The sequence below is a fragment of the Vulpes vulpes genome, chromosome 2 (genome assembly GCF_048418805.1).
Source record: "Vulpes vulpes isolate BD-2025 chromosome 2, VulVul3, whole genome shotgun sequence".
Taxonomy (NCBI): domain Eukaryota; kingdom Metazoa; phylum Chordata; class Mammalia; order Carnivora; family Canidae; genus Vulpes; species Vulpes vulpes.
In genome coordinates this window covers 102,633,257-102,649,722 of record NC_132781.1, presented here as the reverse complement: position 1 = coordinate 102,649,722, position 16,466 = coordinate 102,633,257, and the positions used below count along the sequence as shown (strand labels likewise).

General features: G+C 37.9%; 1 protein-coding gene across 1 annotated transcript in view; it reads left to right on the top strand.

The window, feature by feature from the left end:
• LOC140595961 (uncharacterized) overlaps positions 1-16,466 on the top strand; it is a 145,733-nt gene that overhangs the window by 32,256 nt on the left and 97,011 nt on the right. Inside the window, exons 10-13 of the mRNA XM_072742460.1 lie at positions 3,443-3,549; positions 7,290-7,360; positions 10,168-10,201; positions 15,708-15,777. Of these exons, the coding sequence (XP_072598561.1) occupies positions 3,443-3,549; positions 7,290-7,360; positions 10,168-10,201; positions 15,708-15,777 (282 nt within the window). The remainder of the gene's footprint in view (positions 1-3,442; positions 3,550-7,289; positions 7,361-10,167; positions 10,202-15,707; positions 15,778-16,466) is intronic.

The following is a 16,466-nucleotide window of genomic DNA, read 5'->3' as shown; positions in this document are numbered from 1 at the left end:
AGTCACTACTGTGTTAAACATTCAGCATGTAGTTAGTGACAATACAGATGGTAATTGTTTTAATAACTTTGCTTCAGCATTCCTCTGAACTCCTGTCTGTTCGGCTAGCAATCTGAGGGAAGTAAATACAAATAGATTGTAGTTGAAACAAGCATTGGAAAATTCTGACAGTAGGTGTTAATGAGTCTTCACAGCAATTTTCCTTAGAAGGTGGGGCCTAATTTGTTGGGAAAACATGATCCTGATGCTTTAGGAAAGGTTTGATGTCCAAGTATTTGTTTTACGCACAGCCATTGGAAACAGTCACAGCAAATAGAAAAACACAAGTAGGCTATAGACTAGATGTGGCCCCCGGATGTATTTAGTTTCCACTGTCAGTTGAGCTAACATTTAAAATTATGACACGCATGTAGAACTCTGGATTTTGAGCTTTTCTTATAGATCACTTCTGGTACCTTCAGAAGGACTGAAGGTTTGGTATGCTGTGCAGAGGCTGTCCCTTTATATGAGGCGTGTGTCTCCAGTTTGCTCGTGTCCCCGACTAGGTTCTTCACTGACTCGTGTCACCTGCTTTGCCTCCATAAGCATTGAGTTTACCATTACTGTTTTATGGTATATTTTGACAAAGATTTCAAGATTTTCAAGACACTCCATATTAGTTTATAATATATATTTTGTATTTTATGTTAATTTCTTAGAATTGAGATTGAATTTTCTGTTTCTTCGTCTCCTTATTTTTTTCATTACTTTATTCAGTAATTGAAGAGAGACACACAGAGAGAGGCAGAGAGCTAGGCACAGGGGGAAGCAGGCTCTCTATGGGGATCCTGATGTGGGCTCGATCCCAGGACCCTGGGATCACCATGCTCAACCACTGAGTCACCCTCTGCCTCAGGATGAATTTTCCAAGTTAAAATTTAAAGGATTTTTTTTTGAAAACCATTTTTTCTTTAAATGTACAGTAATCATGTTCCTTTTGGAATATCTGCAAGTCATATGAGGTTAATCCATTTTATTTGGATATATTATGCATATTTCAGAGAATATTAAATAATTTAGTAGTATTGATTGTGCTAAAAATAATCTATGTAAGCCAGTATTAGAATTTTTTGTTAAGAATTTTTATTTAATTTCATTTTACCCATTTATAAAAGCACAGTGCTCTTCCAGTATTCCTATTTTTATTGATAAGCTGCTATATTTTTATTTCTGATTTACTCTTTGCCTAAAATACAGAATAATTATAAATAGTAATCACAGTAAAAACTGGAATCCTTAGAGGATTTTTTTTTTTTCCTTAGAGGATTTTTAGAAGTGGATATGCCTTACGGGTCCCAGAATTAATATAATTGAGACCAAATCTGATACTGACTTATTTCATGTAGCGTCATACCCTAAGTCAGTCAGAGGAAGACAGTTATCATATGGTCACATTCATTATGTAGATGGTAGAAACAAAACAGAGTATCAGAGGGGAAGAGAAGAAAAACTGAAACAAGACAGAGTGAGGGAGACAGACCTTGAAACTCTTAATCATAAGAACCAACCTGTGTGTCCCTGGAGGGGTTGGTATGGGTGGATGGGGTAACTGGGTGATGGACGTTACAGAGGGCACATGATGGAATGAGCACTGGGTGTTACATAAGACTGCTGAATCACAACCTTTTACCTCTGAAACTAATAATACACTATATGTTATTTAATTGAATTTAATCAAAAAGGTAAAAATGAGAAAAATCTCATACTGAGCTTTCTAACAGTTAAGATAAAGCTTTATCATTGTATAATAGGAGAAAGTCCAAGGACTATTACTTATTTGTTTCTTTTAAATTTTATTTTTTTCAGTTTGCCACAATAAAGTATAACACCCAGCGCTCATGTCATCATTTGTGCCCTTCTTGACCAAGGACTGTTTATTCTATTTAAAAATATTTTATTGATTTATTCATGAAAGACACTGAGAGAGAGGCAGAGACACAGGCAGAGAGAGAAGCAAGCTCCATGCAGGGAGCCAGACGTGGGACTTGAACCTGGGGCTCCAGGAACACACCCTGGGCTGAGGGCAGGAGCTCAACCTCTAAGCCACTCAGATTTCTCAACCACGAACTACTTAGTATTAAGCATTCAATGTTCAGTTGAAGCTTGTTTATTTTACTTATTCTTTTTCTATTTTTGATTTCTCCTAAGTTTTATTTACATATTTTAGAGAGACAGCTTGTACATGCACAGGCTTGGAGGGTTGGGTGAGGGGAAGAGGGAGAGAGTATCTTAAACAGACTTGGTGCTGAGTGCCAGGGGAGCCCAGAATCCAAGGTGGGGCTGGATCTCACCACCCTGAGACAAAACCAAGGGTCACTCAACTGGCTACGCAACCCAGCTACCCTGAAACCTAGCTCTTTTCATTCAGAGTCCATCTCCTTAGTGACTCGTTAGTGACTCAGTGTTTTGTGTTGACATCTGGGATCCCTATACCATTGATAGAAGAGAATCAAGCAAGTTTGTACAACCTGGAGAAAACCCTCGCCTTTATTGGAAAGTTTATTGGAAAGCTATATCCCCGAGAACTCTTATTTCTCAAGTATTAATGTTTGCTACAAAAAATAAAAGGAATTGTCAAATGGGGATAAGCAAATGTAAATGGAGTTCATTTGTGCTACATGTATAGTGCGGTTTTGAATATTTCACAAACATAGATGATCATTGAATCTTTCTTCTGGTGTCTTCCAGTGCCTTCCTTCTTGCAAATTATGTATTCTTTGGAATATAATTGAAAAAACACTATTCCAGAGATATCCATTAAAATCAATAACAATATTTTAAATATTAACTACTATGTTTTAGAGAGTGGAGATACAGAGATTAAAAAATCACCCCTGCCTTCGAGAAGCTCTTGGTTTAGATGGTGTGGAATAGAGCGTACCATGGTATATTATGTGAGAGAAGCAAAGATTCTTGGAGCCAGGCAATGTTTGAAGCGAGTTTGTAGAATGACTTCAGATAATCTATGAAGAGGTAGCGGAGGTCTATTTTTTTTTAATTTTACTTTTTAAAAAGATTTTATGTTTTTGAGAGAGACAGAGAGTGAGCGAGCAGGAGAGAGAGCACGAGTGGAGGGGAGGAGCAGAGGGAGAGGGAGAAGCTGACTCCTTGCTGCAGAGGGAGCCCAAGGTAGGGCTCCCCCCTGAGACCCTGAGATCATGACCTGAGCTCATGAGCTGAAGGCAGATGCTTGACCAACTGAGCCACCCAGGCTCCCTGAGAAAGCAGTCTTTTAAAAAGAAGGAGCAGGTGGTGAAAACACAGAGGGGTGAGAAGGAAGGGGCTAATTTTATTTGCTTTCTACAATATATGTTTTAAGTTTAGCAGAATGTATAGAAATTTTAAAATTTAGCATGCGAATACATAATTTTATAAATTGTAAGTTGTTTTTGCACTTTTACAGGATGGCCTCACACCACTTTTAGTTGCTCTAAATGAAAACAAAGAGCAAATGGTGAAATTTTTAGTAGGAAAAGGAGCACGTCTACTTGCAGGGGATACGGTTAAAAGGTAGAGTATTCTTTTGTTTTGTCTTTTAAACCTTACTCTTTTGTCTTGAGTGGTAACAATTTCTCATGTCATAAATTTTATCTTAATAAGATGATTAAGTTATAGTCATATAGTGAAAAATGTCAGGATGTCATCTCTTAGGTAGAAAGCAATTATTCTGACAGGCCAACATGAACAGTGTATAGCAGAATTCCTATTTCTTTGTAATATTGATTGATGTCATTTGCAATAGTTTTTTTGCCATAGGATTTTATATTAAAAGGGTTTCATATTAATATTATTAGTTTTATAATGGGGACTCCCAACTTGTAGTTTACTTTATGACACAATTCTGGATATCTGAACTCTTTTATTAATATTTTTTAAGATTCTGTTTCATACTTTAAAAGATATATAATAAGCATAAGTAGGAGTTGTTTTGTTTTTTTGGATGACTCTTTGCTTTATTACTTTTTGTTGAAGAATACTGATGTTGTTAGATGATCCCGAAGTGGTTACCATTAGCAGATACTCTGGGTTCATCAGTTTTTATACTTTTTCATGTCCAGTATGTTTTATCATTTTCATTTTTAATTGGAATGGATTGAAGGATGAAAGAGAACCTTAGGTGAATAGACTCTTCCTTTAATGAGGAGAAATCATAGGTGAGTGATAAAGAGAAAAGAGATGGACTTTAGATTCACAGAAGACTAGGTTTAATCCTTAGCTTGCCTCCTTGCTGGGTATGTGACCTTGGAAACATTACTTACCATCACCAGATACATTTCCTGATATGAAAAGGAGGATAATAATATATCCTTCAAGGGTGGTTGTGTGTAAATAATTATATATATATATATAATCATGTAATTTAGTGCCTACCACATGCTTAACTTAGCATCATTAACTGCAACTATGACTGTTTTCTTATCATTAGTGTGAATATTACTGTTTTAAGCCTACAGATAGCTTTTATACCGACCTGGCCTCCAGGTGGTTTGGAGGTACAATGTACCAGTTTAAGGAAGAGATGGGGATTTTTAAAATGATTTTATTTATTTATTCATGAGAGACACACAAAGAGAGGCAGAGACACTGGCAGAGGGAGAAGCAAGATCCGGAACTCCAGGATCACGCCCTGAGCCAAAGGCAGACACTCAACCGCTGAGCCACCCAGATGTCGCAAAATGGGGAATTTTTTTAAAAAAACCCTTCACCTATTCAGATCAGTGACCTCGGCATAGTTTCTTGTTCATCAGAGGGTTTTAAATTAGCAACTTCTACTATAATACCCAAGTGGAACCAGAGGATTCTTTTTTTTCGCTTCATTTTAGCCGTGGGGTTAATTTACAAAAATGAACACTTGGACATGTTAGTGGTCAATTCTGTAGCAACATGTGAGATATTACCCTGATGAAGTATATCAGATTAGGTGCTTAAATACTCTGAGTTCTTAAGGATGAAGTTATCTCTCTGTTATTTTAGACTAGCCCTTATGCTTGCTGTAAAATATGCTGTAAAAGATGAACCATGAAATATAGTCAGTCTTCTCTTTAGGAAGGTTTTCCTAAGATGTATATAGATGGACTGCAGAAGAATATGCTATTATTAATAGTGTTAATATGTAAGTGTTTACATTAAAATGCTAGTTTACTGGGATACCTGGGCAGCTCAGCGGTTGAGTGTCTGCAGTGGACACAGGGCATGATCCCGGGGCCTGGGGATCGAGTCCCATGTCTGGCTCCCTGTGAGGAGTCTGGTTCTCCCTCTGCTGATGTCTCTGCCTCCTCTCTCTCACTCTGTGTGTGTGTGTCTCTCATGAATAAATAAATAAAATCTTTCTTCAAAAGTGAAAATAACTTAAAACATGCTAGATATTTCTCAACTGAGGTTTAAAATATAGTAAAATAGTGTTACTTCCTATGTAACAGCTGAGAAGGTATAATTTGATTCAGCACTTTGGGATGGCAGTGAGTTAGAGCCTATCATCACCCAGAAACCAAGCAAAAGGCTAGAGTAGTTAGAAGTAGCAATGAGTGCAGGATTCTTTATGTCAGGACTCTTGAGACCTTTATGCTTAGGGATCCTCACTGTATCTGTTTCATTCCAACTATAACCCTTCTGCATGTGGTTCACATAATGTTATACCTGGGTGCTTTTTAAAAAGATTGATTTATTTATTTATTTATTTATTTATTTATTTATTTATTTATTTTTATTTATTTAAGAGAGAACAAGCACAAGTGAGGCGGAGGGGTGGAGGGAGAGGGAGAAGCCGACACTCTGCTGAGCTGGGAGCCCAACACAGGGCTGGATCCTGAGACCATACCTGAGCCAAAGGCAGATGGTTAACTAACTGAACTACCCACCTCAATGTCTGTTTTTACTAAAGAGTTACTTGTGTCCTAAGATGTTCAGTTTCATAGGAAACTGTATACTTTTCCTTGTGGGTTATCGCCTATATTTTCCCCCTTGAATTTTCCGAGAACCTAAGGATTTCCCTACGACCAAAGAGACAGTCCTCTTTCATAAGCCTTTTGGATGGAAAAAAGGACATACTCATCATTCTGTGGTTTCCTTTGATTCTGTTCCTGCAACATTGCTGTTGAAACTGGTTCTGCAGTCCAGTCATGATTGGCTTTTGCTCATAGGATGCCCTTGCTGATCCTCATTCCTCGGTGCTCATGATGATCCACACTTAGAATTCAAACTTAGAACCCTTTTTTGGTTATTACATATGCTTATATGCTCAGCTGCTATTCCAAAGCCACCGGCGTGCTGTTCTGGCAGCTGGGCCTTCTGGCTTTAGCCCCCATACACCCTTCCCTTCACACTCAAAAACCTTACGTGGAAACCATATATTAGCCCAGACCTTCATAATGAATTAACCTTCGAGGATTTTGTTTGTCTTTTCTGCTAGCAGACTTTAGTTAGGACCATTCTAAACTATTAAAGAAGTTCAAATAATACTATGAGACTGGACTTTCCTTCCCCTTTGTTCCTACATCTGTAGCCGAAGGCTGCTTTATTTATTTTTTTTAAGATTTTATTTTTATTTATTCATGAGAATACACAGAGAGGAGAGAGAGAGAGGCAGAGACACAGGCAGAGGGAGAAGCAGGCTCCATGCAGGGAGCCCGACATGGGACTCGATCCTGGGTCTCCAGGATCACGCCCTGGGCTGAAGGCAGTGCTAAACCACTGAGCCACCCGGGCTGCCCCCCAAGCCTGCTTTAAATCCTGTGGAATACCTTTTTTTATTAGGTCATGGAAGGTCTCATATTGCCCTTCCCAGAGTTGTGGGCATCACCTTGCCTGAGAGGCCACGTTTTGGGTATTAACCTCATTAAATCCTCCTAACGGCCTTGTAATAGAAGATGGTAAGATTCCTGTTTTATAGAGGAAGACTTTGAGTGGAAGAGAAGTGGCGGGTCTAAGAACAAAAAAACTGCTGGTTTTTGAGCTGGGACTTTGGGATTTGAGACACTTTCCATTATGGCATTCTAACTCTTAGTTTACTGAGCAAAATGCCTTCAACTCATGACTGGTTCACCTTACTTTTGATTCTCCTTTAATTATAATTACATACTTGATAAAAGTTTTTAGAACTAACAAATTTGAAGTACCTATTCGGGTAATTTAAGTTTTGATGTTAACCCTGATATTCTTTGAAAAATCTTAAGAATTTGATATATCTGGTAAATATTTTTCATATCAGTATTTAAAAAGTCTCATTGTTTATCACTCTTTCTTATACGTAGCAGTGACCAACTAATTTCTGAACATAAAGAAGAAATGAAACCTGAAAATTCTTCACAGAATCATGATCTAGGTACGATTTTTTAGAGTGAATTACTTATGGTGGTCCTAACATAGATGAAGTCAGAATAAGGCAGTTTTGATAATGAAAGAGCAATGAAAACAAAATGAAACAAATCCGATGTGTAAATTGCATGGGTGTTTGGTTTCTTAATTTCTTTCTCAATAGTCTAGGATTCAGAATTTGAGAAGTTCTTTTTGGTAATTTAAAATATGAGGCAGTATTGTCTGAAAATAAATTCGTTATCTTAGTATTTTTTAGATTTTATTTCTTTATTCCTCAGAGACACAGAGAGAGAGGCAAAGAGAGAGGCAGAGGGAGAAGCAGGCTCCATACGGATGCCTGATGTGGGACTCAATCCCAGAACCCTGGGATCACAACCTCAACCAGTGAGCCATCCAGGTGCCCTCATTATTAGTTATGATACTTAAAATCCCATGGGATATCTTTGTGTAAATAAGGAAAAAAGATTTTCAAGTTAGTATGTTTTATGTTTCCTCTATAAACATGTTATAAAAATTATACTGGTTATACAAATGGCATTTTGACTTTTACAAGTGGATTTCATTTAGTAAATATTATTATAGTGTGATTTGTCTCATTATCCTTAAAACTGGAACTCTGCAATACCTTGCTGGTCCTTTACACAAATGGCAAACAATGAGAACTGCGAAACCTAGCTAGTGTGCAGCAATACCAATGAGATTGCTTGATTTTTTAGGTGATGACCTATCCTACGGAAGCCTGTTGAGGAGCACAGGTTATTTTAGATGCTGTTGCCATCAACGCAATCTCACTATTAGTGACTTCACTTCTCTTAAGTCAGAATGTGATATGTTGACTTCATTAGGACAATGTTCTCTCCTGTTTGTTGCATAATACTGTAGTTTTTTGGAAATAAGATACTCTGTTATCATTAGTCAAAATATGATCATAATAAATATTCAAAAAGGGCAACTTGGGCTCAACAAATTATAATAAAAGCACAAAAATGTTCGCAGTAACAAAGATGTTATCGTTGCTCCCCAGAGGTGGCACCTAGTGCGTTGCATGGTCTGAAATGTAGGAAGAAACCTTTAACTTAGTGGATCTCTATCACAGAAATTCTTTAGGTTGGCTTTGGTTTTGCAAGTTATAAGAAGCAAAGATGGAATAGAGTTTTGGTCTTTCAAGGTGCTCATAGTTGAATAGAGCTGTCTTTGTGTTGTGTGTGTTTTTTTTTAAGATTTTAATTTATTTATTCATGAGAGACAGAGAGAGAGAGAGGCAGAGATATAGGCAGAGGGAGAAGCAGGCTCCAGGCAGGGAGCCCGACATGCGACTTGATCTGGGAAGTCGGGGATCAGGGCCTCAGCCAAAGGCAGACACTCAACCGCTGAGTCACCCAGGAGTCCCTGTCTCCTTTCCTGCTTGGCTAATTAGCAACAGCTTCAGGCATATTTTCACATGACAATATCCGTGACCAGAAGGACTGTGTTTGTCTCTGTGTTTCGTTTATATAGGAAGAAAACTCAGCCTATAGGACTAACATTTTATAGGCTAGGTAACATGACTTGCTTGTTCCTAAACCAGTCACTGGTAAGTCAGGTACTGTGATTAGCTTAGAATAATCCTTTCTCCTTTTGCAGCTGGGGCAAGACCACGTTCTTTGTGTATTGGGACACTAAATATCCAAATAAAGCTGTGGTTCTCCAGCAAGAATGAAGACTATGGAATGGCTGTTGGGGAGGGAGCCAGCAGGGATTGATAGGAGAATTTCAAATAGAAGAGTAATCAGATTAGATTTGAATTAGGGCCCTTTGGTTATGGCATAAAATGGGGATCACCAAGCTTTTCTTAAAAGGGCCAGATAGTGAATATTTTAGGCCCTGGGGTCTCACACTCTGCCATTGTCGTGTGAAAGTAGCCATAGCAATATGTATTGAAATAGATGTGACTGTGCTCCATTACAACTTTATTTACAGAACCAGATGGCAGGTTGGATTTGGCCTGTGGCCATAGTTTGCAGGCATTTCCTGTGGAGGATAGATTGAAGAATACCAAGTTAAAGATACTAGAAGACAAAGGAAGCTTTTATTTCCTTAGCCAAGTATCATTCCATTTTGAAATTTTCAGCCCTCTCTACTGAACAAGTCAGGAGGCTCAATTCATTCCATTTAAAATGTTGTTCTTTTTCTCGGCCTTATGTCTTTCTCTAGAAAAGGTTTTGAGAAGAGTTTATTTATTTATTTGAAAGATAGCACAAGCGAGGTGGAAGGACAGAGGGAGAGAGAAAAGCAGACTCCCTGAGGGTCTCCACCCAGGACCCCAAGATTGTGACCGGAGCCGAGCCGAACTTTGTGATGAAGTGTTTCATCCTGAACTTAGCAGTCTTCCACTGAGGAGCTGGAGAGGTTCCATCGTGTTCCAGCCAAATATGTCTAGTCTGTTTTAACTGCTCCTAGTAGTGGAAGTCCAGGAAAATCATGCTATTTAAGTTTGCCATTGTCACTTTAGGATAATGATTCTGCTGATGATACCATTTCCTGTCAGTCTCATAGGGTTTGGTTACAATAATGGTCATTAGAAACATCCACTTGTATGTACCACATTCTGATAACTAGAATTCTTTTCTTGCATTGGTAATTATAGAGGAGAAAATGAGATTTCTTAAAGCATTAACTGCCTACCAATAGTACAATTAATATCCACTGTAGTGTGGTTTCCAGGTGTGGTCCCAAAGGAATACTTTTTAACAAGTCATCATCTGTCTTACACTTTTAATATTCTGTATTTTTCTATTGTTGACTTAAAATGTATTTTTCTGCTTTCTTTACTAGTGGCTAAGAAGTCTGAAGAAGTCGCTTTAAGCCGGTAGGACTTTTATGGATTTTTTAAAAATGACGTGTTAACTAAGGAAGTGGAGAGGAAAGGATTTGTTGAGTGTTGTCTTCTGGGCTAGACACTATATTATGTGCTTCATACGTATTACTTATTACTTATTAGTCATTGCAATAGTTTCACCAAGGAGCTGTGTTGTTATAGCCTACTTTTTATTAACTAGTCAGCTGTAGTTCAGGGAGATGGATAAATTGACCCAGGATTCCATAGTTAATGAGTAGCAGACCCATGATTTGAATGTTAGCCTGTGTGGCTCCCACGTACATGTTGTGCCCCTCAGCAGCACTGGAATTAAGATACAGATCTTAGATCATCCCAGAATGTCAAATTTCATTACATGTTAACTCTGATTTAGAGTTTTCTTAAGAACCAGGCAAGTCCAAGCATTTTCCTAATATATTTGACACAACTAGTGATAGCTAGACGTAATTATTGCAGTGGTAACTAGTTTCTTGTTTTTACTGTCAAAGATTTTGGAGTGGATCTCAGTTACCTATGGCCACAGTACCATAGCTTTTACATAAGCAAGCCCTAATCTGGCAAGCTCTTAGATATAGTGACGTCTGCTCTCCTTGAGATGAATGATTTTTCTGAAAGTGAAGGATATGTAATCTAGGTATAGACCATGTAACGTTAATTAAATTTATCATCTATTTAGAGGGTATTTCTAAACAGTTGTCTATTGACTGACTTCTGAGTCTAATTTTCCCTTTAGGCTGGCACCCTTGATAAGTTCTGTGAAGCTTTTTCTTTTTTTGTAGACTTGTTTGCTTTTCTCCATGTCCTTTCTATACTCTTTTCTTGATTGTTTTGTAACTTTCTTCTCCAATTTTCTTGCTGTTTCTTTTATTCCATTACGTTTTATCATTTCTGCAGCTAAGGATTCTCCATTTTTCTAAAGACAAAATGAAAAGCAGATAGAATTTCAGGGTTTTAAAGAATCTTAGAGATGTGTTAATCAAAATACTCTCTGATGCTGTAACCCATGTTTAACATCCTTACCACGTGGTTGTTGAAGTGGAGAATTTGAAACTCAAAAGGGATTAAAGTGACTTACTTGAATTTGATAACTGACAGAAATGAGATTTAAATTTAGATTTTTTCCCTTTTCTCTCATCTTGTAGGTAAGTGATTTAATAAAATAAAGATAGGGAGTGGGTCTAGTGTACACGAGACGGGAATTAGCAGGAGAGGGCATGTTTCAAGAAGAACCACATTGGGTTGAATAGGAAAAGAGTTTTAGAAATGATGTCAGAATATTGGGGTTTATGACAACATAGACAAAGATCAATTACAAAAAGAAAGAACACAACATATTGGGTGTTGTTTATAAAAGCATATTAAAATAGAGCATTCAAGAGAGTCCTGAGCAGCATTTCTTTTTGTTGGTTTATTTATTTATTTATTTTAATTTTTATTTATTTATGATAGTTACACACACACAGAGAGAGAGAGAGAGAGAGAGAGAGAGAGAGAGGCAGAGACACAGGCAGAGGGGGAAGCAGGCTCCATGCAGGGAGCCTGACTTGGGACTCGAACCTGGGTCTCCAGGATCATGCCCTGGGCTGAAGGCGGCACTAAACCGCTGGGCTACCCAGCTGCCCTACTTCAGAGTTTCTGTTGAGAAACATTAAAATCAGTTCAGCCACTGGCAAGAGTATTTACAGCAAATAGGAATGGGATATAATCGACTTCTACCCCACCTTACAGAAGGCGGGTTAGATCCTCTCAAATAATGGGGGGAATGGAGATTCTGAACTATGTAAATGTATGGCCCAAGGTCACAAGGTCTTGTGATCACTCCACCTCTTTTCGTAATTCTCTGATGCCCTTCCTGTGTATGTGTAGGGTTTGGTGGGGTAGGACTAGCTGTCAGATCAATAACGGAGCTTCATTTGGGTAGTTGGTAAGGTGCCTACATTGAGATGACTGCATGGATGACTCAGACTCCATTTAGCTGGTTCTCCAGGAGCAGGAAATGGCTCCTATTCTTGGTCATTTGAGCCTTTCCTTGTTTTGGGAATCTGTGCCTTGGCAGGCTAAAGACTTAAATGTTGGAGAGTGCCACTGAGCCCTGCAGAGGAGTAATCCAGGAGTGGGAGCTCACAAAAAGAAAATATTAGGCAGTGTGTGGGGCAATAGAGGCACAGATATCAGGACTATTTTTATAGAAGTCTCTCTTCTTGGGTATCTGAGTGCCCTTGATGATTTTTAAGGTCTTGCTAGTTTATGTGGATGCAAACACGGCAGGACTTGTGAAACTTGGATTTTATAGTTTTTAATCTTTTAATCTCTTCAGGAATAGTATTCCCACTAATAACATATAAATTTGTTCTTTAACATCTGTAGATAGTTCCTTTTCAAAATTTAAGTATAGTTGACACAACGTTATGTTGGTTTCATGTGTACAACATAGTGATTCAGCAGGTCTATGTTGTTACCCCATGCTTACCACAAGTGTAGCTATCATGTGTTACTGCATATTGCTATTACAATACTATTGACTATATTCCCTATGCTGTACTTTTATCCCTGTGACTTACTATAACTGGAATGCTGAACTCCCACTTCCCTTCACCCATTTTTGTCTGTCCCCCACCCACTTCCCTTCTGGCAATACAGAATTCTCTGTACTTACGGGTCCGGTTCTGCTTTTTGGTTGTTTGTTCATTTGTTCTGCTTTTTCGATTCTACAAATAAATGAAATCATATAGTATTTGTCTATTTTGCTCTGACATATTTCACTTGGCTTAATACCCTCCAGGTAATCCACATTGTTGCAAATGGTAAGGTTTCATTCTTTTTTATGGCTGAGTAATATTGCTGTGTGTGTGTGTGTGTGTGTGTGTGTGTGTGTTATACATCTGTTGATGGACACGGGTTACTTTCATATCTTGGCTGTTGTAAATAATGCTGCAATAAACGTTGGGGTACATATGTCTTTTCAAATTAGTGTTTTCTTTTTTGGGGGGTAAGTAAGTACCCAGTAGTGGATTACTGGGTCATGTGGTATTTCTATTTGTACTTCTTCAAGGAAACTCCATTTTGTTTTTTACAGTGCCTACCCCATCACCAGCTCACGCGTATTCCTTATTCTCTGCATCCTCACCAATATTTTTGTGTGTGTGTTTTTTATTCTAGCCATTCTGACAGGTGGAAGGTGATAATTCATGGTGGTTAACTTTTGTTCAGTTAGCTGTCAGACATTTCAGAGAATTCCTTACCTGTCACACTTAGTAATGGGAACTAAAAATGGGCCTTTACTGGGCATTTCACAGGTTAGGAGAGGTGAAAGGAAAGTAGATAACTAAACCCTTTTTAAAAACAGAGGCCAAGGGGCCTCTGGCTGGCTCAGTCGGTTAAGCGACTGCCTTTGGCTTGGGTCATGATGTCAGGGTACTGAGATAGAGCCACATATAGGGCTCTCTGCTCAGCAGGGGCCCTGCTTCTTTCCCCTCCCTCCACCTGCCTCTCTGCCTACTGTGCTCTCGCTCTCTCTCAAATAAATAAATAAATGAATAAATAAATAAATAAATAAATAAATAAATAAATAAATAACATCTTAAAAAAAATAACACAGAGGCCAAATTTTGAAAGACCTGCATTCTGAAAACATTGGTGAAAGCAATTGAGGATGACACAAAGATATGGAAAGAATTCCATCTCATAGATTGGAAGAGCACCTATTGTTAAACTGTGTATAGCACCCAAAGCAATCTACAAATTTAGTGCAATGCCTACTAAAATCCATCGACATGTTTCACAGAATTAGAGCAAACAACCCTAAATTTATATGGAACCACTGAAGACCTCAAATAGCCAAAGCAATATTGGAAAAAGAAAAACATAACTGGAGATATCTCTATGCTAGATTTCAAGTTATATTACAAAGCTGTAGTAATCAAAACAGCATAGTATTGGCATTAAATGGATACGAAAATCAGTAGAATAGTATAGAAAATCCAGAAATAAACTATAATGATATGGTTAATTAATCTTTGACAAAGGAAGAAAGAATATCCAATGGTTTGAAAAGGCAGTCTCTTCAATAAATGATGCTAGGAAAACTGAATGGGTATATAAAAGATTGAAACAGGACCACTTTCTTTCACCATTTACAAAAATAAATTCAAAATGGTTTAAAGATATAAATATATCACATGAAACCATTTTATCCTTGAAGAGAGCACAGACAATGATCTCTCTGGTATTAGCTGTAGCCAGGCTTGGTTTTTTTTTTTTTTTTTTAATGTCTCCTGAGGCAAGAGCAATAAAAGCAAAATAAACTGTTGGGGCTACATCAAAATCAAAAGCTTTTGCAGTGAAGGAATCAATCCACAAAACTAAAAGGCAACCTTACAGAATGGGAGAAGACATTTGCATATGACATATCTGATAAAGGATAGTATAAGAATATAAAGAACTGATACATCTCAACACCCAAAACACAATCCAGGTCAAGAATGATCAGAATATATCAGACATTTTTCCAAAGAAGATGTCCAGTTGGCCAACAGACATATAAAATGATGATCAGCATCACACGTCATCAGGGAAATGCAAATCAAAACTACAATGAGATAGCGCTGCACACCTGTCAGAATGGCTAAAATCAAAACCACAAGAAACAAGTGTAGGTGAGGATGTGGAGAAAAAGGAACCCTGTTGCACTTTTGGTGGAAGTGCAAACTGGGACAGCCACCATGGGAAACCATATGGAGGTTCCTTAAAAAGTTAAAAACAGAACTACTAACAATCCAAGAGTTGCACTCCTGCGTATTTACCCAGATATGACAAACCCACCAATTCAAAGGGATGCATGCACCTCATGTTTTTACTACAGCATTATTTGAAATCGTCAGCCTAAGTGTGCTTGTTGATGGATTAGTGAATAAAAAGTGGTGTGTATATGTTTATATATATACACACACATATATATATATATACACACACACACCAATATACACACACACACAATGGAATATTCTTCAGCCATTGAAAAGAATGACATCTTGTCATTTGCACGGTGAGGGCTAGAGTGTATTACGCTAAGCAGTGTAAGTCAGAGAAAGACAAATATGATTTCACTCCTAAGTAACATGTAAGAAACAAAATAAAAATGAGCGAAGGAGACAGAAAAGATAGATTTACCAAGAAGAAGACTGCTATAGAGAACAAACTGATGGTTACCAGGGGGGATGTTGGTAGGAGGATGGGTGAAATAGGAGATGGGAATTAAGGAATGCACTAGTCATGATGAGCACTGGGTGATGTATGGAATTACCAAATCATTATATTGTATATATGAAACTAATGTAACACTGTATGTTAAGGATACTGGAATTAAAAGTAAAAGCTTAACCAAAACGAAGCTAAATTTTCGTATTTCAAGAAACTTCATTAATAAACAGCTGACCTTTTCCTCGATTTTTCTTTTAAAAAAATGAACTTGTCTTTGTTTTCTATTTTTGCTGTAAAGTCTTACCCGCAAAGCTGATACTGATGATTCAAGGCCTTCAAAACATGAAGACTTAAGTTCTGGTACCAAGGTAAAGTACTCTCTTGTAAAATTAATTTTCCTGCTCTGAGTTTAGTGTTGTGTATTATTTACTCTTAAAATACAAAGTGGCTTGCCTCCTGTCATTTTAAGTTTTTTTAACTTTTTTTTTTTTATTGGAGTTCAATTTGCCAACATTTAGCATAACACCCAATGCTCATACCGCCAAGTGACTCCCTCAGTGCCCATCACCCAGTCACCCCAACGCCCCCCACCTCCCTTTCCACTACCCCTTATTCATTTCCCAGAGTTAGGTGTCTCTCATATTCTGTCACTCTCACTGATATTTCCACTCATTTTTTCTCCTCTCCCTATATTCCCTTTCACTAATTCTTATATTCCCCAAATGAATGAGAACATATAATGTTTGTCCTTCTCAAATTGACTTATTTCAGTCAGCATAATACCCTCCAGCTCCATCCACGTCAAAGCAAATGGTGGGTATTTGTCATTTTTAATGGCTGAGTAATATTCCATTGTACACATAGACCACATCTTCTTTATCCATTCATCTTTCGATGGACACGGAGGCTCCTTCCACAGTTTGGCTATTGTGGACATTGCTGCTAGAAACATCGGGGTGCAGGTGTCCTGGCGTTTCACTGCATCTGTATCTTTGGGTAAATCCTCAGAAGTGCAATTGCTGGGTCATAGGGCAATTCTATTGTTAACTCTTTGAGG